The sequence below is a fragment of the Rhinoderma darwinii genome, chromosome 4 (assembly GCF_050947455.1).
Source record: "Rhinoderma darwinii isolate aRhiDar2 chromosome 4, aRhiDar2.hap1, whole genome shotgun sequence".
Lineage (NCBI taxonomy): Eukaryota > Metazoa > Chordata > Amphibia > Anura > Rhinodermatidae > Rhinoderma > Rhinoderma darwinii.
The window spans coordinates 324,520,334-324,535,427 of NC_134690.1; the positions used below are offsets into that span (position 1 = coordinate 324,520,334).

Consider the following 15,094-nt stretch of genomic DNA (forward strand, 5'->3'; position numbering starts at 1 on the left):
ATGAAATATATTTACAGAATAATAATCATTTTTTTTTAAATGGTGTCATTTCTCCCCAGACTTGGTCTCTCCATTCACTTGCACTAATTGTTGATTCAAGTGGTCCAATGTATCGGGGTTATGTTGAGCCCACACTCTCCTTAGTTCTTACATTGCTGCTGACTGTCCCCCCTTCACACACAGAAGTGCATCAGTGTCTGGGTCGGTGTTTGGGGGCTATCATAACAACTGTGGGTCCAGAGCTGCAAGGTCAGTGGTTATGATAAAGTAGGTCTGCAAAAACCTCATTCTCATAAGGAGTAGGATATCTGACAAAGGCAACCCCTTTTTTTTTTTAAAAGAAGCTCCTCTTAACCCCAACGATCAGTTGATATTGAGGGAAGCCACAACTAGGCATACATTTCTATTTCAGCAGCCGGGTGAATGGCTGTCCGTGAGGCTCTGTTTTCGAGGCAACCCTTTTAAGTTAAGAGATATTACTGGCGCATCACTTTTTGCATAAAAATGGGATGTTAATGAAGAGAAAATATTAGAAACTTTGGTTTGTAGTCCTTTTTTTTAAATTAATTTTTTATATTCATTGAGTGTTTAAAGAGGCTCTGTCACCAGATTTTGCAACCCCTATCTGCTATTGCAGCAGATAGGCGCTGCAATGTAGATTACAGTAACGTTTTTATTTTAAAAAAACGAGCATTTTTGGCCAAGTTATGACCATTTTTGTAGTTATGCAAATGAGGCTTGCAAAAGTCCAAGTGGGTGTGTTTAAAAGTACAAGTCCAAGTGGGTGTGTATTATGTGCGTACATCGGGGCGTTTTTAATACTTTTACTAGCTGGGCGCTCTGATGAGAAGTAACATCCTCTTCTCTTCAGAACGCCCAGCTTGTGACAGTGCAGATCTGTGACGTCACTCACAGGTCCTGCATCGTGACGGCCACATCGGCACCAGAGGCTACAGCTGATTCTGCAGCAGCATCAGCGTTTGCAGGTAAGTCGATCTTACCTGCAAACGCTGATGCTGCTGCAGAATCAACTGTAGCCTCTGCTGCCGATGTGGCCGTCACGATGCAGGACCTGTGAGTGACGTCACAGATCTGCACTGTCACAAGCTGGGCGTTCTGAAGAGAAGAGGATGTTACTTCTCTTCACAGCGCCCAGCTAGTAAAAGTATTAAAAACGCCCCGATGTACGCACCTAATACACGCCCACTTGGACTTGTACTTTTAAACACACCCACTTGGACTTTTGCAAGCCTCATTTGCATAATTACAAAAATGGTCATAACTTGGCCAAAAATGCTCGTTTTTTAAAAATAAAAACGTTACTGTAATCTACATTGCAGCGCCGATCTGCTGCAATAGCAGATAGGGGTTGCAAAATCTGGTGACAGAGCCTCTTTAAGCATAAAATGTACATAAGGTTTTTGTGTCAGTATGCCATTCACTATATCGTCTGTATTACAGTATCACTAGAGGAGATTGCAGGATGGTATGATGATGAACTATTTTTTTGTTATGCAGGCAATGGGCCAACTATATCTACCATCCGTTCTTCATGTCTTGTGGGCTGTTCAATCATGCAGGATCACTCAGACTCACTAGTGCAGGCTGCTGCCATCTCCTGCCTTCAGCAGCTTCACATGTTTGCACCTCGTCACGTCAACCTGTCAAGCTTGGTCCCTTGTCTCTGCGTAAGTTATATTTTCCCTCAATTGAGCATTACATTTTCAGAACATCAAAGGCGTAATCCCAAATGAAACATCCATGGCATATCCACAGTATAGTTGTCTGATTGATGATGTCTTCCGATCTATCCTACCTGGTGAGGCGGCTGAAACATCCAGTTAGAGAATAAATGGAGTGGTTGCTGCATCACCCGGCGGGATGGGGGTTGGGTTATCCCTGTTTTACAGATCGGCGTGGGTTCCAGAGCTGGGACCTGCATTTCTCAGACATTTATGGCATATCACGTGGATGTGGCATAAATGTCTACATTGGGAATATCTTTTTAAGGGTGCCCATACAAAACCCCACATGGTTTTACCATGTATTATGGCCGTTTTGCGATGCGTTTTTTGGCTGGACGGCTTGTACAGGTGAAACAAGTGCTGTCAACTTCTTTTATCGGTACAATCTGCGTGTCCAAACTCGCATCGCAAAAGTGCAGCGATTCTTGGCCACATGGCACATTACTGCTACATCTACAGGCACTCTTTATTACCCCAGGGTTATTTAATGAAATAACGACTTTGCTTTACCGCTAAAAGTCAAGGTTATTTTCAAACAAAAAGTGAAGTGTATAGAATTTCTTATGCTGTAAGTAAAGTTGCTGATGTTCTAATAATGTTATAACTTTCCACACCATAACTTTAGCATAGAATGATTAATGGGGAGAGGCTATATTGTAATGAAGAATAAATTGTATTTCAGGTCCATCTGGGCAGTTCCCATCTCCTACTAAGACGTGCGGCTGTAGCTTGTCTTAGGCAGCTGGCCCAGAGGGAAGCGGCAGAAGTATGCGAATATGCTATGAACCTTGCTAAGAATGCGGGAGACAAGGAAAGCAGTGGCATCAGTAAGTAGAAATGATCCCACAAGTTCTTACTTATCACTTTGTCTATTTGAAGCTTTTTCATTAAGTGTTGTTTAATGTTAGAATATAAGCTACTCCCCCTTTCAGGCCCAAGCCAGTTATTATTTTTTCATCCCTGCATTCCAAGAGCCATAACTTTTTTTATTTTTCTGTCGCCAAAGCCTTATCAGGGCTTTTTTTTTATGCGGGACGAGCTGTATTTTTTAATGACACCATTTAATTTTACCACATAATGTAGTGGTTCGGGTTTAGTTTTTACTGTGTTCACCGTGCGGTAAAAATTACGTTAACTTTATTGTGTGGGTCAATTCAATTTGGGCAATATCAAATTTATATAGTTTTTGTTTGTTTGTTTTGTGTCACCGTATTCTGAGACCCCGTTCTTTTTTTATTTTTTCTGTCAATGGAGCTTTGCGAGGGCTTGTTATTTGTGGGCAAGCTGTAGTTTCTTGAATAGTTATGGATGCTGCAATACCAATTATGTTTTATTGTTTACATTATTGTATTTTAACCCCTTAATGACCAGGCCTGAAAAGGCCTTAATGACCATCTAAATTTTTCTGTTTTTGCCTTTCTGCCTTTCAGCAGCCATAAAATTATTTTTTTCATTGACGTGGCTGTATGAGGCCTTGTTTTATGCAGGAGAAATAGTATATATTTTCTTCGCAGTTTGGGCGTAGAAATAATGTCTTTTTACGGCGTGTATATAGGAAAAAGCGATACTCTGCATCGTTTTTTTTTGTTTACTTTTTATCCCATTCACGTTTCATGCTAAATAAGCTATTAAATTCTTCAGGTTATTACGGTTGTTTAGATACCTAATATGTGTAGGTTTTTTGTTTTTATGTAATGTAGGGGCAATAAAATATATCTTATGCAAAATAATGACCTTTTTTTAGGGACGTCACTATAGACCAAAACGGTGGGCGGTCGTTGAGTTAAAGATGGGAACTTTTTTTTTTTTTTTTTTTTTTACTTTTTGTGTGTTCAAAACTTTATTAAATAACTTTTACTTTTAATCCCAATAGGGGATGAAAACATGCGTCTTCTAGATCTTTGGTACACGGTCTCCTATTACCGGATGTGCCATAAATGTGTGATCGGTGCGGGTCCTACCTCTGGACCCTGCCCCATGTGGAGAACGGCTGTTTCGGTAACTCCCATGAAACTGAATTGATACCTCTCCATTCAATCCCCCGACTTAATGCAGCGGCCACCTCACCAACCAGCCAGGGGACCCTTGTTCTCCACATAGGTGCAGGCCCCAGAGGCGACCCGCACTTATCACTTGTTTATGGCATATCCTTTGGACATGCCATAAATATGTGAGTTGGGAATACTTGTTTCATTTATTATTGATTTTGCTTTATTTCTCCAGTATCTTTGTAGGAGAGGTTAAGGCCTCATTCACATCTGCATCGGGCTTCCATTTATGGGTTCCGTTCGACCTTTCCGTTAGGGGAACCCATAAACGGAAACCATAGCTTCCATTTGCATTACCATGTATTTTTGCGGAAACAATAGCGTAGTTAACTGCACTATTGTTTCTGAAAAAAACAAAAACGGAAACATTGCGGAATGGAGATAAATGGAAACCATTTGCAACGGAAGAATGACCATTGAAATCAATGGTCGTGCAAACGGAAGCTATGGTTTCCATTTGGCTTTCCGTTCATGGGTTCCCCTGACGGAAAGGTCTAACGGAACCCATTTACTTTGGACACATGCAGCAGAACGTCTGGGTAACGTAATGTTAAGAAGTCTGTACCCATAATTCATACTGATAAGCAGTATAGCTCCATTTGTTCAGGAAGTGCTTTACATTTGTAATGCCGCCATTTGTTTGGAGATAAACAGCGATCATATTTTTTCTCTGCAGATATAAACATAACAGACACGGGTTTGGAAGGAGTATTGTTTGGAATGCTGGACCGTGAAATAGACCGCAAACTATGCTCAGACATACATGACACGTTGGGTCACATGCTGTCTTCTTTAGCTGTGGACAAACTGTCTCATTGGTTGCTGCTGTGCAAAGATGTATTGGCAGCCACTAGTGGTATGTATACAAGTCCGGATCTGTCTTTGTGTGTTACGTTCTCGTAAATAGTTTAAAGTAGAATGATTATATAATTCAGAAGATTTCCTAGATACGATGATGACTCGTTATTGGTCATAGTATTCCTGTGGATAATACAAAATAGAATATAATGATTATCAAATTTTTTTTTAATATTTCACTTTACCTCCTGTATTAGAACCATATTGGGCTATGTTCACACAGACTTTTTTGCAGGCAGAAAATTCTGCCTCAAAATTCAGTCTGTAATTTTGAGGCAGATTTTGATCTGCCTGCACACCATTGAGCGACGCGGGCAAAAAACGCCACGAAATACGCTTTCTCTGCCTCCCATTTATGTCAACGGGAGGTCAGAGGCGTAAACGCCCGAAGATAGGGCATATCGCTTCTTTTTCCCGCAAGACGGTTTTTTCCGCTCGCGGAATGCATTTTCGGCCGTTATTTGGCGCGTTTTCTGACGTCAAAAAAAATCTGTGTGAACTGGCCCTAATGTATTTTGTGGTGTTTTTTATTTTGTCTAATAGCATTCATTGTTTACGATTATTGGATATGTTTTTGTTTTGTTTCCTCTGTATTTCCCTCTCCAAAAACCTATCATTATCCATGAGTCACAAACATAATGTGTTAATCAGAAAGTCCCTGTAATGTAGTCTCGCCTATATTATCATTAGCCCAGGGCTAGACTTTATAATATATATCCACTCAAGCACATCACTAAGACCTAAAGTGCTGCGGTTAAGTTCCTTCATGAAATGGCTGGGAGTTTGGGAGTTGGAATAACATTATAATAGTTACTTTGAATATGTGCCATATATTTCTTTTCTACATTGTTGTCTCTGTATTACAACTGGTTATCATTAGTCATTGCAATTATTCATCCTAGATGTAGGCACAGCCAGCTTAATAGCTGGTGTAAGGGATGAAGAGACTGAAAAGAAGGATGAAATGGATGACGATACTATGTTCACCACACTGGGAGACGATGATAAATCCAAACCATTTGTAGCCCCTCGTTGGGCCACACGTGTATTTGCAGCAGACTGCCTTTGCCGAATTATCATGCTTTGCGAAAATGCGAAGAAGCCACATTTTGATTTAGCTGCCGCTCGTACCTTAAAAATCAAAAATCCCAAAAGTAAGTAAACGTCCTATAGTTCTTTATTTTAAATTACTTCTGGTAAAGACCCTTTTTAATAAAATAATTCTAGTAAATGTGAATATATGCAAAAAGAAAGTGTTGTGGCAGCTTTAGGCTATGTTCACACGGGGTATTTTGCCGAGTTTTTTGACGCGGAAACCGCGTCGCAAAACTCGGCAAAAACGGCCCGAGAACGCCTCCCATTGATTTCAATGGGAGGCGTCGGCGTCTTTTTCCCGCGAGCAGTAAAACTGCCTCGCGGGAAAAAGAAGCGACATGCCCTATCTTCGGGCGCTTCCGCCTCTGACCTCCCATTGACTTCAATGGGAGGCAGGAGAAAGCGTATTTCTCGCTGTTTTATGCCCGCGGCGCTCAATGGCCGCGGGCGAAAAACGGCGCGATAATTGCCGCGAAAATCGGCGTGCAGGGAGAGGAATATCTGCCTCAAAGTTCCAAACGGAATTTTGAGGCAGATATTCCTCCCCCAAAATACTCCGTGTGAACATTGGCTTACATTATTTATAGCAAATATAATACAAGGCTGTATTTACTTATGTAAGAGGTGACAAAGTTATATTACGTTAAAGGAACAGTGTCATCACAAATAATTTTTTTATATGTTAAAGATGTTAGTGCCTTAATATAAACGTTTATTTTCATTTGTGTGTTTGTGTTTTACTGTTTCTTATTTTTACACTTTTTCTTCCCTATGGGGGCTGCCATTTTTTGTTCCATTTCTGTGTGTGTCGATTAACGACACACACAGACATGGAATACGGCAGCCACAGTCCCATAGGGACTGCGAACGGCTCCCGTCCCATTGACTGCCGTGTACGGCGTCTGTGTGGGAACTGCGCATGCGCCGCTCCCACACAGTCCTATTCGAAATTGGCGCCGTCCGGCGCCATTTTCCTGTGGACCGGAAGTCGCGGCCGGACAGTAATATTACTACTTCCGGTCGCGGCTTCCGGACTTGTGCACATGGAACAGCGGCAGCAAAGGGAGCGGACGGGCCGGAGGGAGCCGCGGCGGCAGGAGCAGGTAAGAGATTTCAATGTATGTTAGTGTTTGTGTGTGTTTACTACTGTATGTAAACCTACTACACTGTGGGTTACCTCAAAAAATGGCGACACACAGTGTAGGAGGTTAAACCTTTCAAACCCCTCGTTTATCCCGGCACTAGCCAGGATAAAGGAGGGGGGAATGCTGAGAGCTCACTAGAGCGAGGGCTTTTAACCCAACGTTGCAATGCTGCAATTTTGGGAACAGCTCCATCTAGTGACCAAAAATGGGTAGTATTATAAATTAGAAATAATTTATAATATTTCCTGGACTCGTGCAAAAAAATAAAAAAAATTTGAACAATGTTTAATCACCCACACACTAAATGTTTAATTTTTTAAAAAAAAACATGTTTTTCGGGCAACACATTCCCTTTAAGGAATGCCTGGATAAATCTGTCTCAGGCCTAGGAGCCAACTACTAAAATTAGGACTTAAAGAGGCTCTGTCACCAGATTTTGCAACCCCTATCTCCTATTGCAGCAGATAGGCGCTGCAATGTAGATAAGAGTAACGTTTTTGTTTTTTTTTAAAACGAGCATTTTTGGCCAAGTTAGGACCATTTTTATATTTATGTAAATTAGGCTTTCTAAAGTACAACTGGGCGTGTTTAAAGTAAAAGTACAACTGGGCGTGTATTGTGTTCGTTACATCTGGGCGTTTTTACTTCTTTTACTAGCTGGGCGTTGTGAATAGAAGTATCATCCATTTCTCTTCACAACGCCCAGCTTCTGGCAGTGCAGACACAGCCGTGTTCTCGAGAGATCACGCTGTGACGTCACTCTCACTTCCTGCCCCAGGTCCTGCATCGTGTCGGACCAGCGAGGACACATCGGCACCAGAGGCTACATTTGATTCTGCAGCAGCATCGGCGTTTGCAGGTAAGTAGCTACATCGACTTACCTTCAAAGACTGATGCTGCTGCAGAATCAACTGTAGCCTCTGGTGCCGATGTGTCCTCGCTCGTCCGGCACGATGCAGGACCTGGAGCAGGAAGTGAGTGACGTCACAGCGTGATCTCTCGAACACGCTGTGTGTCTGTGCACTGCCAGAAGCTGGGCGTTGTGAAGAGAAGTGGATGATACTTCTATACACAACGCCCAGCTAGTAAAAGAAGTAAAAACGCCCAGATGTAACACACAATACACGCCCAGTTGTACTTTAAGTTTAAACACGCCCAGTTGTACTTTAGAAAGCCTAATTTACATAAATATAAAAATGGTCATAGCTTGGCCAAAAATGCTCGTTTTTAAAAAAAAACAAAAACGTTACTCTTATCTACATTGCAGCGCCGATCTGCTGCAATAGGAGATAGGGGTTGCAAAATCTGGTGACAGAGCCTCTTTAACCCCTTGAGTACCCAGCTCATTTTGGCCTTGAGGACCAGACCCATTTTTTCAAATCTGACATGTCACTTTATGTGGTAATAACTCCGGAATGCTTTTACCTATCCAATTGATTCTGAGATTGTTTTCTCGTGACATATTGTACTTTAGTTTAGTGCAAAAATTTGGTCGATAAATTCATTGCTTATTTGTGAAAAACACCAACATTTAGCGAAAATATGAAGAAATTATGATTTTTCCAATTTTAAATGCATCTGCTTGTAAAACAGATGGTAATACCACACAAAATAGTTACCAATTAACATCTCCCATATGTCTACTTTATGTTTGCATCGTTTTTTGAACATCCTTTTATTTTTCTATGACCTCACAAGGCTTAGAACTTTAGCAGCAATTTCTCATATTTTTAAGAAAATTTCAAAAAGCGATTTTTTTCAGGGACGAGATCAGTTCTGAAGTGGTTTTGAATGCCCTATATATTAGAAACCCCCATAAAACACCCCATTTTGAAAACTGCACCCCTTAAAGTATCCAAAACAGCATTCAGAAAGTGTTTCAACCCTTTAGGCATTTTACAGGAATTGAAGGAAAGTAGAGCTGACATTTTCAAATTTCATTTTTTTTTTTACAAAATTCATATGTAATACAATTTCTTCTGTACCACAGAAGGTTTTACCTGAGAAACGCAACTCAATATTTATTGCCCAGATTCTGCAGTTTTTAGAAATATCCCACATGTGGCCCTAGTGCGCTAATGGACTGAAACACAGGCCTCAGAAGCAAAGGAGCACCTCTTGGATTTTGGGGCCTCCTTTTTTCAGAATATATTTTAGGCACCATGTCAGGTTTGAAGAGGTCTTGTGGTGCCAAAACAGTGGAAACCCCCAAAAGTGACCCCCATTTTTTAAACTTCACCCCTCAGGGAATTTATCTAGGGGTATAGTTAGCATTTTGACCCCACAGGTATTTTGCTATATTTTCTGGAGTTAGTCTGTGAAAATGAAAATCTACTTTTTTTCTGGAAAAACGTACAAATTTCTAATTTTTGCAAGAAATAAAGGAGAGAAAGCACCCCAAAATTTGTAAAGCAATTTCTCGCGATTACGGAAATACCCCATATGTGGTAATAAACTGCTGTTTGGACCCACAGCAGGGCTCAGAAGGGAAGGACCCCCATTTGGATTTTGAGCTCTGATTTTACTGGAATGGTTTTCAGTGCCGTGTTACGTTGGCAACGCCCTGGAGGGACCTAAACAGTGGAATCCCCCCAAAAGTGACCGCATTTTGGAAACTATACCCCTCAAGGAATTTTTCTAGTGGTATAGTTATCATTTTGACCCCACAGATTTTTTGCTGAATTTATTGGAATTAGTCTGTGAAGATGAAAAGAGACTTTTTTTTGGAAAAAACACAGAATTTTCTAATTTTTATAAGGAATAAAGGAGAAAAAGCACCTCAACATTTGTAAAGCAATTTCTCCTGATTACGGAAATACCCCATTATGTGGTAATAAACTGCTGTTTGGACCCATGGCAGGGCTCAGAAGGGACGGAGCACCATTTGGATTTTGCAGCTCCGATTTTGCTGAATTGGTTTCTGGGGGCCATGTCGCATTTGCAGTAGAAATTCCCCAGGTGTGATCCCAATTTGGAGACTATACCCCTGAAAGAATTAAATTAGAGGTGTAGTGAGCATTTTGAGCCCTCAGGTGTTTTATAGATTTTATTAGAATTGGTCCGTGAAAATGAAAACATTTTTTTTTTCCAATAACCTGTAGATTTAGCTCAGAATTTTTCATTTCCACACGGAATACAGGAGAAAAGACACCCCAAAATGTGTTACACAATTTCTCCTGATTACGGAAATACCCCATATGTGGTTGTAAACGGCTATTTTGACATACGGCAAGGGTCTAAACGGAAAAAGTGCAATTTCGTTTTTGGAGTGGAGATTTTACAAAATTTGTTTTTGACGCCATGTTGCATTGCGCTGAGGTACGAGTACAGTGAAAACTCCCGAGAAGTGACCCCATTTAGGAAACTACACCCCTCAAGGAATTCATCTAGAAGTGTAGTGAGCATTTTGACCCCCAAAGGTTTTGCAGAAATTAGTGCACAGTGGATGTTGCAGATTGAAAATTGACATTTTCCACATATATGCAATTTCAGTGCCCAATGCGTTGGGCCCAGCTTGTACCACTGGAGACATACGCCCCATAAATTGTTAAGCGGTTCTCCAGAGTACGGTAATACCCCATATGTGGTCATAAACCGCTGTTTGGGCACACTGCCAGGCCCAGAAGGAGCGCCATTTGGCTTTTGGAGCGCAGATTTTGCTTGGTAGTAGTTTTATTTAGTGTTTTACTGGTGTTTCAGTTTATAATGTGGGGGCATATGTAATCTGTGCGGAGTACATACATTTTTTGCGTGACACACTGTCGTTTTTATTGGTACCATGTTTGGCTACGCGCGACTTTTTGATCACGTTTTATTCTATTTTTTTGGAAACAACGTGACCAAAAAAGGAAATTCTGCCATTGTTTTTTATGGTATTTTTTTTTACGGTGTTCACCGTGCGGGATAAATAATATGATATTTTTTTTAGGTCAGGCCGATACGAACGCGGCGATACCTATTATGTCTAGTTTTTGTCTTTTTTTTTTCTTCATTTTTTTTCTAATTATAAAGGGCTTGATCAGGGAAACAAGGCAATTATTGTTTTTATTACGTAAAACTTGTATTTATTTATTTATCTAAAACTTTTTTTTCACTTTTTATTTTACACATACTAGGGGACTGGAAGATCTGATCTTCTGATCCCCTGCACAATACACTGCACTACTTCTGTATGTACTGATGTAGTGCAGTGTATTGTAACTGTCACTTTACAACTGACAGTTGAGCCTATTAGGTCCTGCCTTGGGCAGGACCTAATAGGTTCCCGTACCTGGCAACCAGGAAGCCGTTGCTAGGCTTCCTGGTTGCCATTGCAACCATCAGAACCCCGCGATTTTTTCGCGGGGGGGGCAATGGGGTGCAGAGGGAGCCACCTCCCTCTGTATCAATCACTTAAATGCCGCTGTCGCTATTGACAGCGGCATTTAAGGGGTTAAACTACAGCGATCGGAGAGGACAGTGATCGCTGTAGTTGCAGTGGGATGTCGGCTGTATATTACATCCGATGAAGATGGAGCGAGCACAGCTCCTGTGCCCGCTTCATCCTCAGGGCGTTACTATACGCCCATTTTCGGGAAGGGGTTAATAAAAATAGTGTTTTTTTTTTTTTTACACCGCTTTCTCTGATCTCCTCACGTATCTCACAGAAGTGAGGAGATCAGAGAAAGTGACAGGAGCTTTCTCCTGCAGACGACGTCACAGACGGCTGTGATTGGTCGGTCTTCAGAGACTGACCAATCACAGCAATCGCCGGCATTGGGGACTGCTAATTGGTCCCCAGGCCGGCAGCAGAGACGATTAGCTGTCAATGACAGCTGCCGCCGCTGTTCTGTCACTATGTGATTTCACATAGTGACAGTTTATTCCTGCGCCGTAATAGTACATCGAAGGTACGCTGGAATAAGCGGCCAGCGACGTACTATTACGTCGAAGGTACGCAAGGGGTTAAATAGGAATATTGTCACAGCATCTTCTCTTGGGAAAATAGTGTGTTAAAGAAGACCTCCAGTGGAAACACAACTTTTCCATTTTTGCAAACCCCACCTGACTGTATACCACACTCTACACTTCTTTTATGTATCCTGGACTTACTTTTTGAACTTCGGCCTTGTTTGTGCTGTGAAAAAGCCTCCATCTTGATTTTTAGATTTCACCAGCTTTCTCTTCCTCTCTGCTTTAGGGTATGTGCACACACACTAATTACGTCTGTAATTGACGGACGTATTTCGGCCGCAAGTCCCGGACCGAACACAGTGCAAGGAGCCGGGCTCCTAGCATCATACTTATGTACGATGCTAGGAGTCCCTGCCTCGCTGCAGGACAACTGTCCCGTAATGAAAACATGATTACAGTACGGGACAGTTGTCCTGCAGCGAGGCAGGGACTCCTAGCATCGTACATAAGTATGATGCTAGGAGCCCGGCTCCCTGCACTGTGTTCGGTCCGGGACTTGCGGCCGAAATACGTCCGTCAATTACGGACGTAATTAGTGTGTGTGTGCACATACCCTTACTTTCAATCCCATGATGCTTCAGCGCAGCATCACATGACCAGCTAAAGACAATACCATTTCTGCATGGGGGGGGGGCACTGTTTATCGTGCTCTCTCTCTATATTCTCCTAAATAAGCTGAGAAACAATACATATACAGCCAGGGAAGCTGCACTATATTCATATTCATATATGTACATTATACCCGTGTGACAGGAACCTGTCTAAGTATCAGTGGTAGCTGAAGATAGAAGTTTCTGTCCCTGTGCAAAACAAGTGTGGTACAGGAACTGCGGAAGCCTGTGATGGGTGACACACAGATCTCCATAGACTCAAGTAGAGAAAGTGTGTCACCGAGCCCGAGTCACACTGCTGCTAAGCAACCATCACAGTCTGATATATAGAGATAGAAGCAGCAAGAAAAATAACAGGTGAGGGACTGACACATGGAATGCCATAATGGAGCACATGGCAAAGTTTAGTTTTGGCCTGAGTTTCCCTTTAACCCCTTCCCGACATTTGCCGTACATGTACGTCATGGAAAGCATTGACTTTCCGCATCTTGCCTTACATGTACGCCGAATGTTTGGGACCGGCTCAGAAGCTGAGCCGGTGCCATCATTACCGGATCTCAGCTGTATCTTACAGCTGACATCCGGCTGTAACGGCGGGGACCGAAATTAGCTTAGATCCCCGCCATTAACCCCTTAAGTGCAGCGCTCAAACGCGATCGCTGCACTTAAGGTGTTTACAGCTCATCGGAACCCCAGTAATGAAATTGCCGGGGTTCCGGTGGCTGCAATGGCAACCGGAGGCCTAATACTGGCCTCCCGGTCTGCCTAGCACCGAAGCCGGTCAAGATCCGCCCGGCGGCGGAGCCTGATCGGCTTCCGTAGCTGCCGGCAAGATGGCGCCGGGTCAGGAGCTGATCCGGCGTCATCAGCGGTGGAAGTCAGCTGTACTGTACAGCTGACATCCACCTGTAACGGCAGGAACCGGAGCTAGCTCCGATCCCTGCCATTAACCCCTTCGATGCAGCAATCGAAAGCGATTGCTGCATCGTAGCGGTTACTAGCAGATCGCCAGCCCTGACAGGCAATCGGGACTGGCGACTGCTGTTATGGCAACAGGAGACACAATGGTCTCCTGCTCTGCCATTACGGAAGCCGATTTAGGCCCCGCCGGGAGGCGAAGCCTAATCGGCTTGCTGTCAGTGAATGACTGACAGATCTAATACATTGCACTACATAGGTAGTGCAATGTATTAGAAAAAAAAATATCTGACCGTTGGACCTTCAAGTCCCCTAGTGGGACTTGAAGAAAAGTGTAAAAAAAATATAAAAAAGTGTAAAAAAAAGTGCAAAAAATAAAAGTTTGAAAACCGTAAAAGTTTCAAGTAATCAAATAAAACACAATCCCCCTTTTACTCTTATCAAGTCCTTTATTATTGAAAAATAATAATAAACCATATGTATTTGGTATCGCCACGACCGTAACGACCTGAGGTATCAAAATATTATATTATTTATTGCACGCGGTGAACAGCGTAAAAAAAAAACTTTAAAAACGTTACCAGAGTTTCTGTTTTTTGGTCACTTTGCCCTACAAATATTAGAATAAAAAGTGATCAAAAAGTCGCACGTATCCAAAAATGGTACCTATAAAAACTATAGCTCGTCCCGCAAAAAACAAGCCCTCATACAACTCCGTCGACAAAAAAATAAAAAAGTTATGGTTCTCACAACTTGGCGACAGAAAAAATACATTCTTTTTACAAAAGTAATTTTATTGTGCAAAAAGTTGTAAAACATAAAAATGTTCTATAAATTAGGTATCGCCAGAATCATACTGACCCACAGAATAAAGTTAACATGTAATTTATAACGCATGGTGAACGCTGTATAAAAAAACGAAAAAAGCTGTGCCAGAATTGCGTTTTTTTGTTTACCTGGCATCCCAAAAAATAGGATAAAAGGTGATCAAAAAGTCACATGTACCCCAAAATGGTACCAATAATAACTACAGCTCGTCCCGCAACAAACCAGCCCTCATACCACTACGTCTATGAAAAATAAAATTAGTTATGGCTCCAATAAGTCAGGAAATAAAAAAATATGCAGTTGTGCCCGAGGGGAACATTTCTTCTGTTTGAAGAGGCGATTTATCAAGGACCTAAAATTAGGGAACCAGGAAAGGGAGGGCCCAAACATATCCGCTGGAAGCGACGGTGCCCGTATTATACCAGGACAACACTTCCTAGCAAAATTCCCCAAACTACAAAGGCGCGGAGTGTGGATCAAAAGGGGGATAATAAAGGACACCATATATCAGTGCGACACCGGCCTGTGCAGAAATGCTTGCTTCACAGCGTAACACACATCTATGGATTATTTTATTGTTTTTTTTTTACCCCATTATTATACCACCTGACTATGCCCCTTATATACTCCGCCCGGCTTACATATGCCCTACATTATAAACGGAAACACCAGTAAGACTCCAAACAAAACTACTACCAAGCAAAATCCACGCTCCAAAAGCCAAATGGCATTTCCTCCCATCTGAACCCTACAGTGTGCCCAAACAGCAGTTTCCTTCCACATATATGGCACCGTCATACCCGGGAGAACCCTTTTAGCAATTTTTGGGGTGTGTGTCTCCAGTGGCATAAGCTGGGCACGACATATTTGCCACTACACCCCTTAATAAATGC

The 15,094-nt window shown here is 42.1% G+C and overlaps 1 protein-coding gene across 1 annotated transcript in view; it reads left to right on the forward strand.

The window, feature by feature from the left end:
- HEATR5B (HEAT repeat containing 5B) overlaps positions 1 to 15,094 on the forward strand; it is an 80,242-nt gene that overhangs the window by 38,354 nt on the left and 26,794 nt on the right. The window contains exons 20-24 of the mRNA XM_075862810.1: positions 60 to 249; positions 1,519 to 1,688; positions 2,428 to 2,572; positions 4,470 to 4,649; positions 5,554 to 5,805. Of these exons, the coding sequence (XP_075718925.1) occupies positions 60 to 249; positions 1,519 to 1,688; positions 2,428 to 2,572; positions 4,470 to 4,649; positions 5,554 to 5,805 (937 nt within the window). The remainder of the gene's footprint in view (positions 1 to 59; positions 250 to 1,518; positions 1,689 to 2,427; positions 2,573 to 4,469; positions 4,650 to 5,553; positions 5,806 to 15,094) is intronic.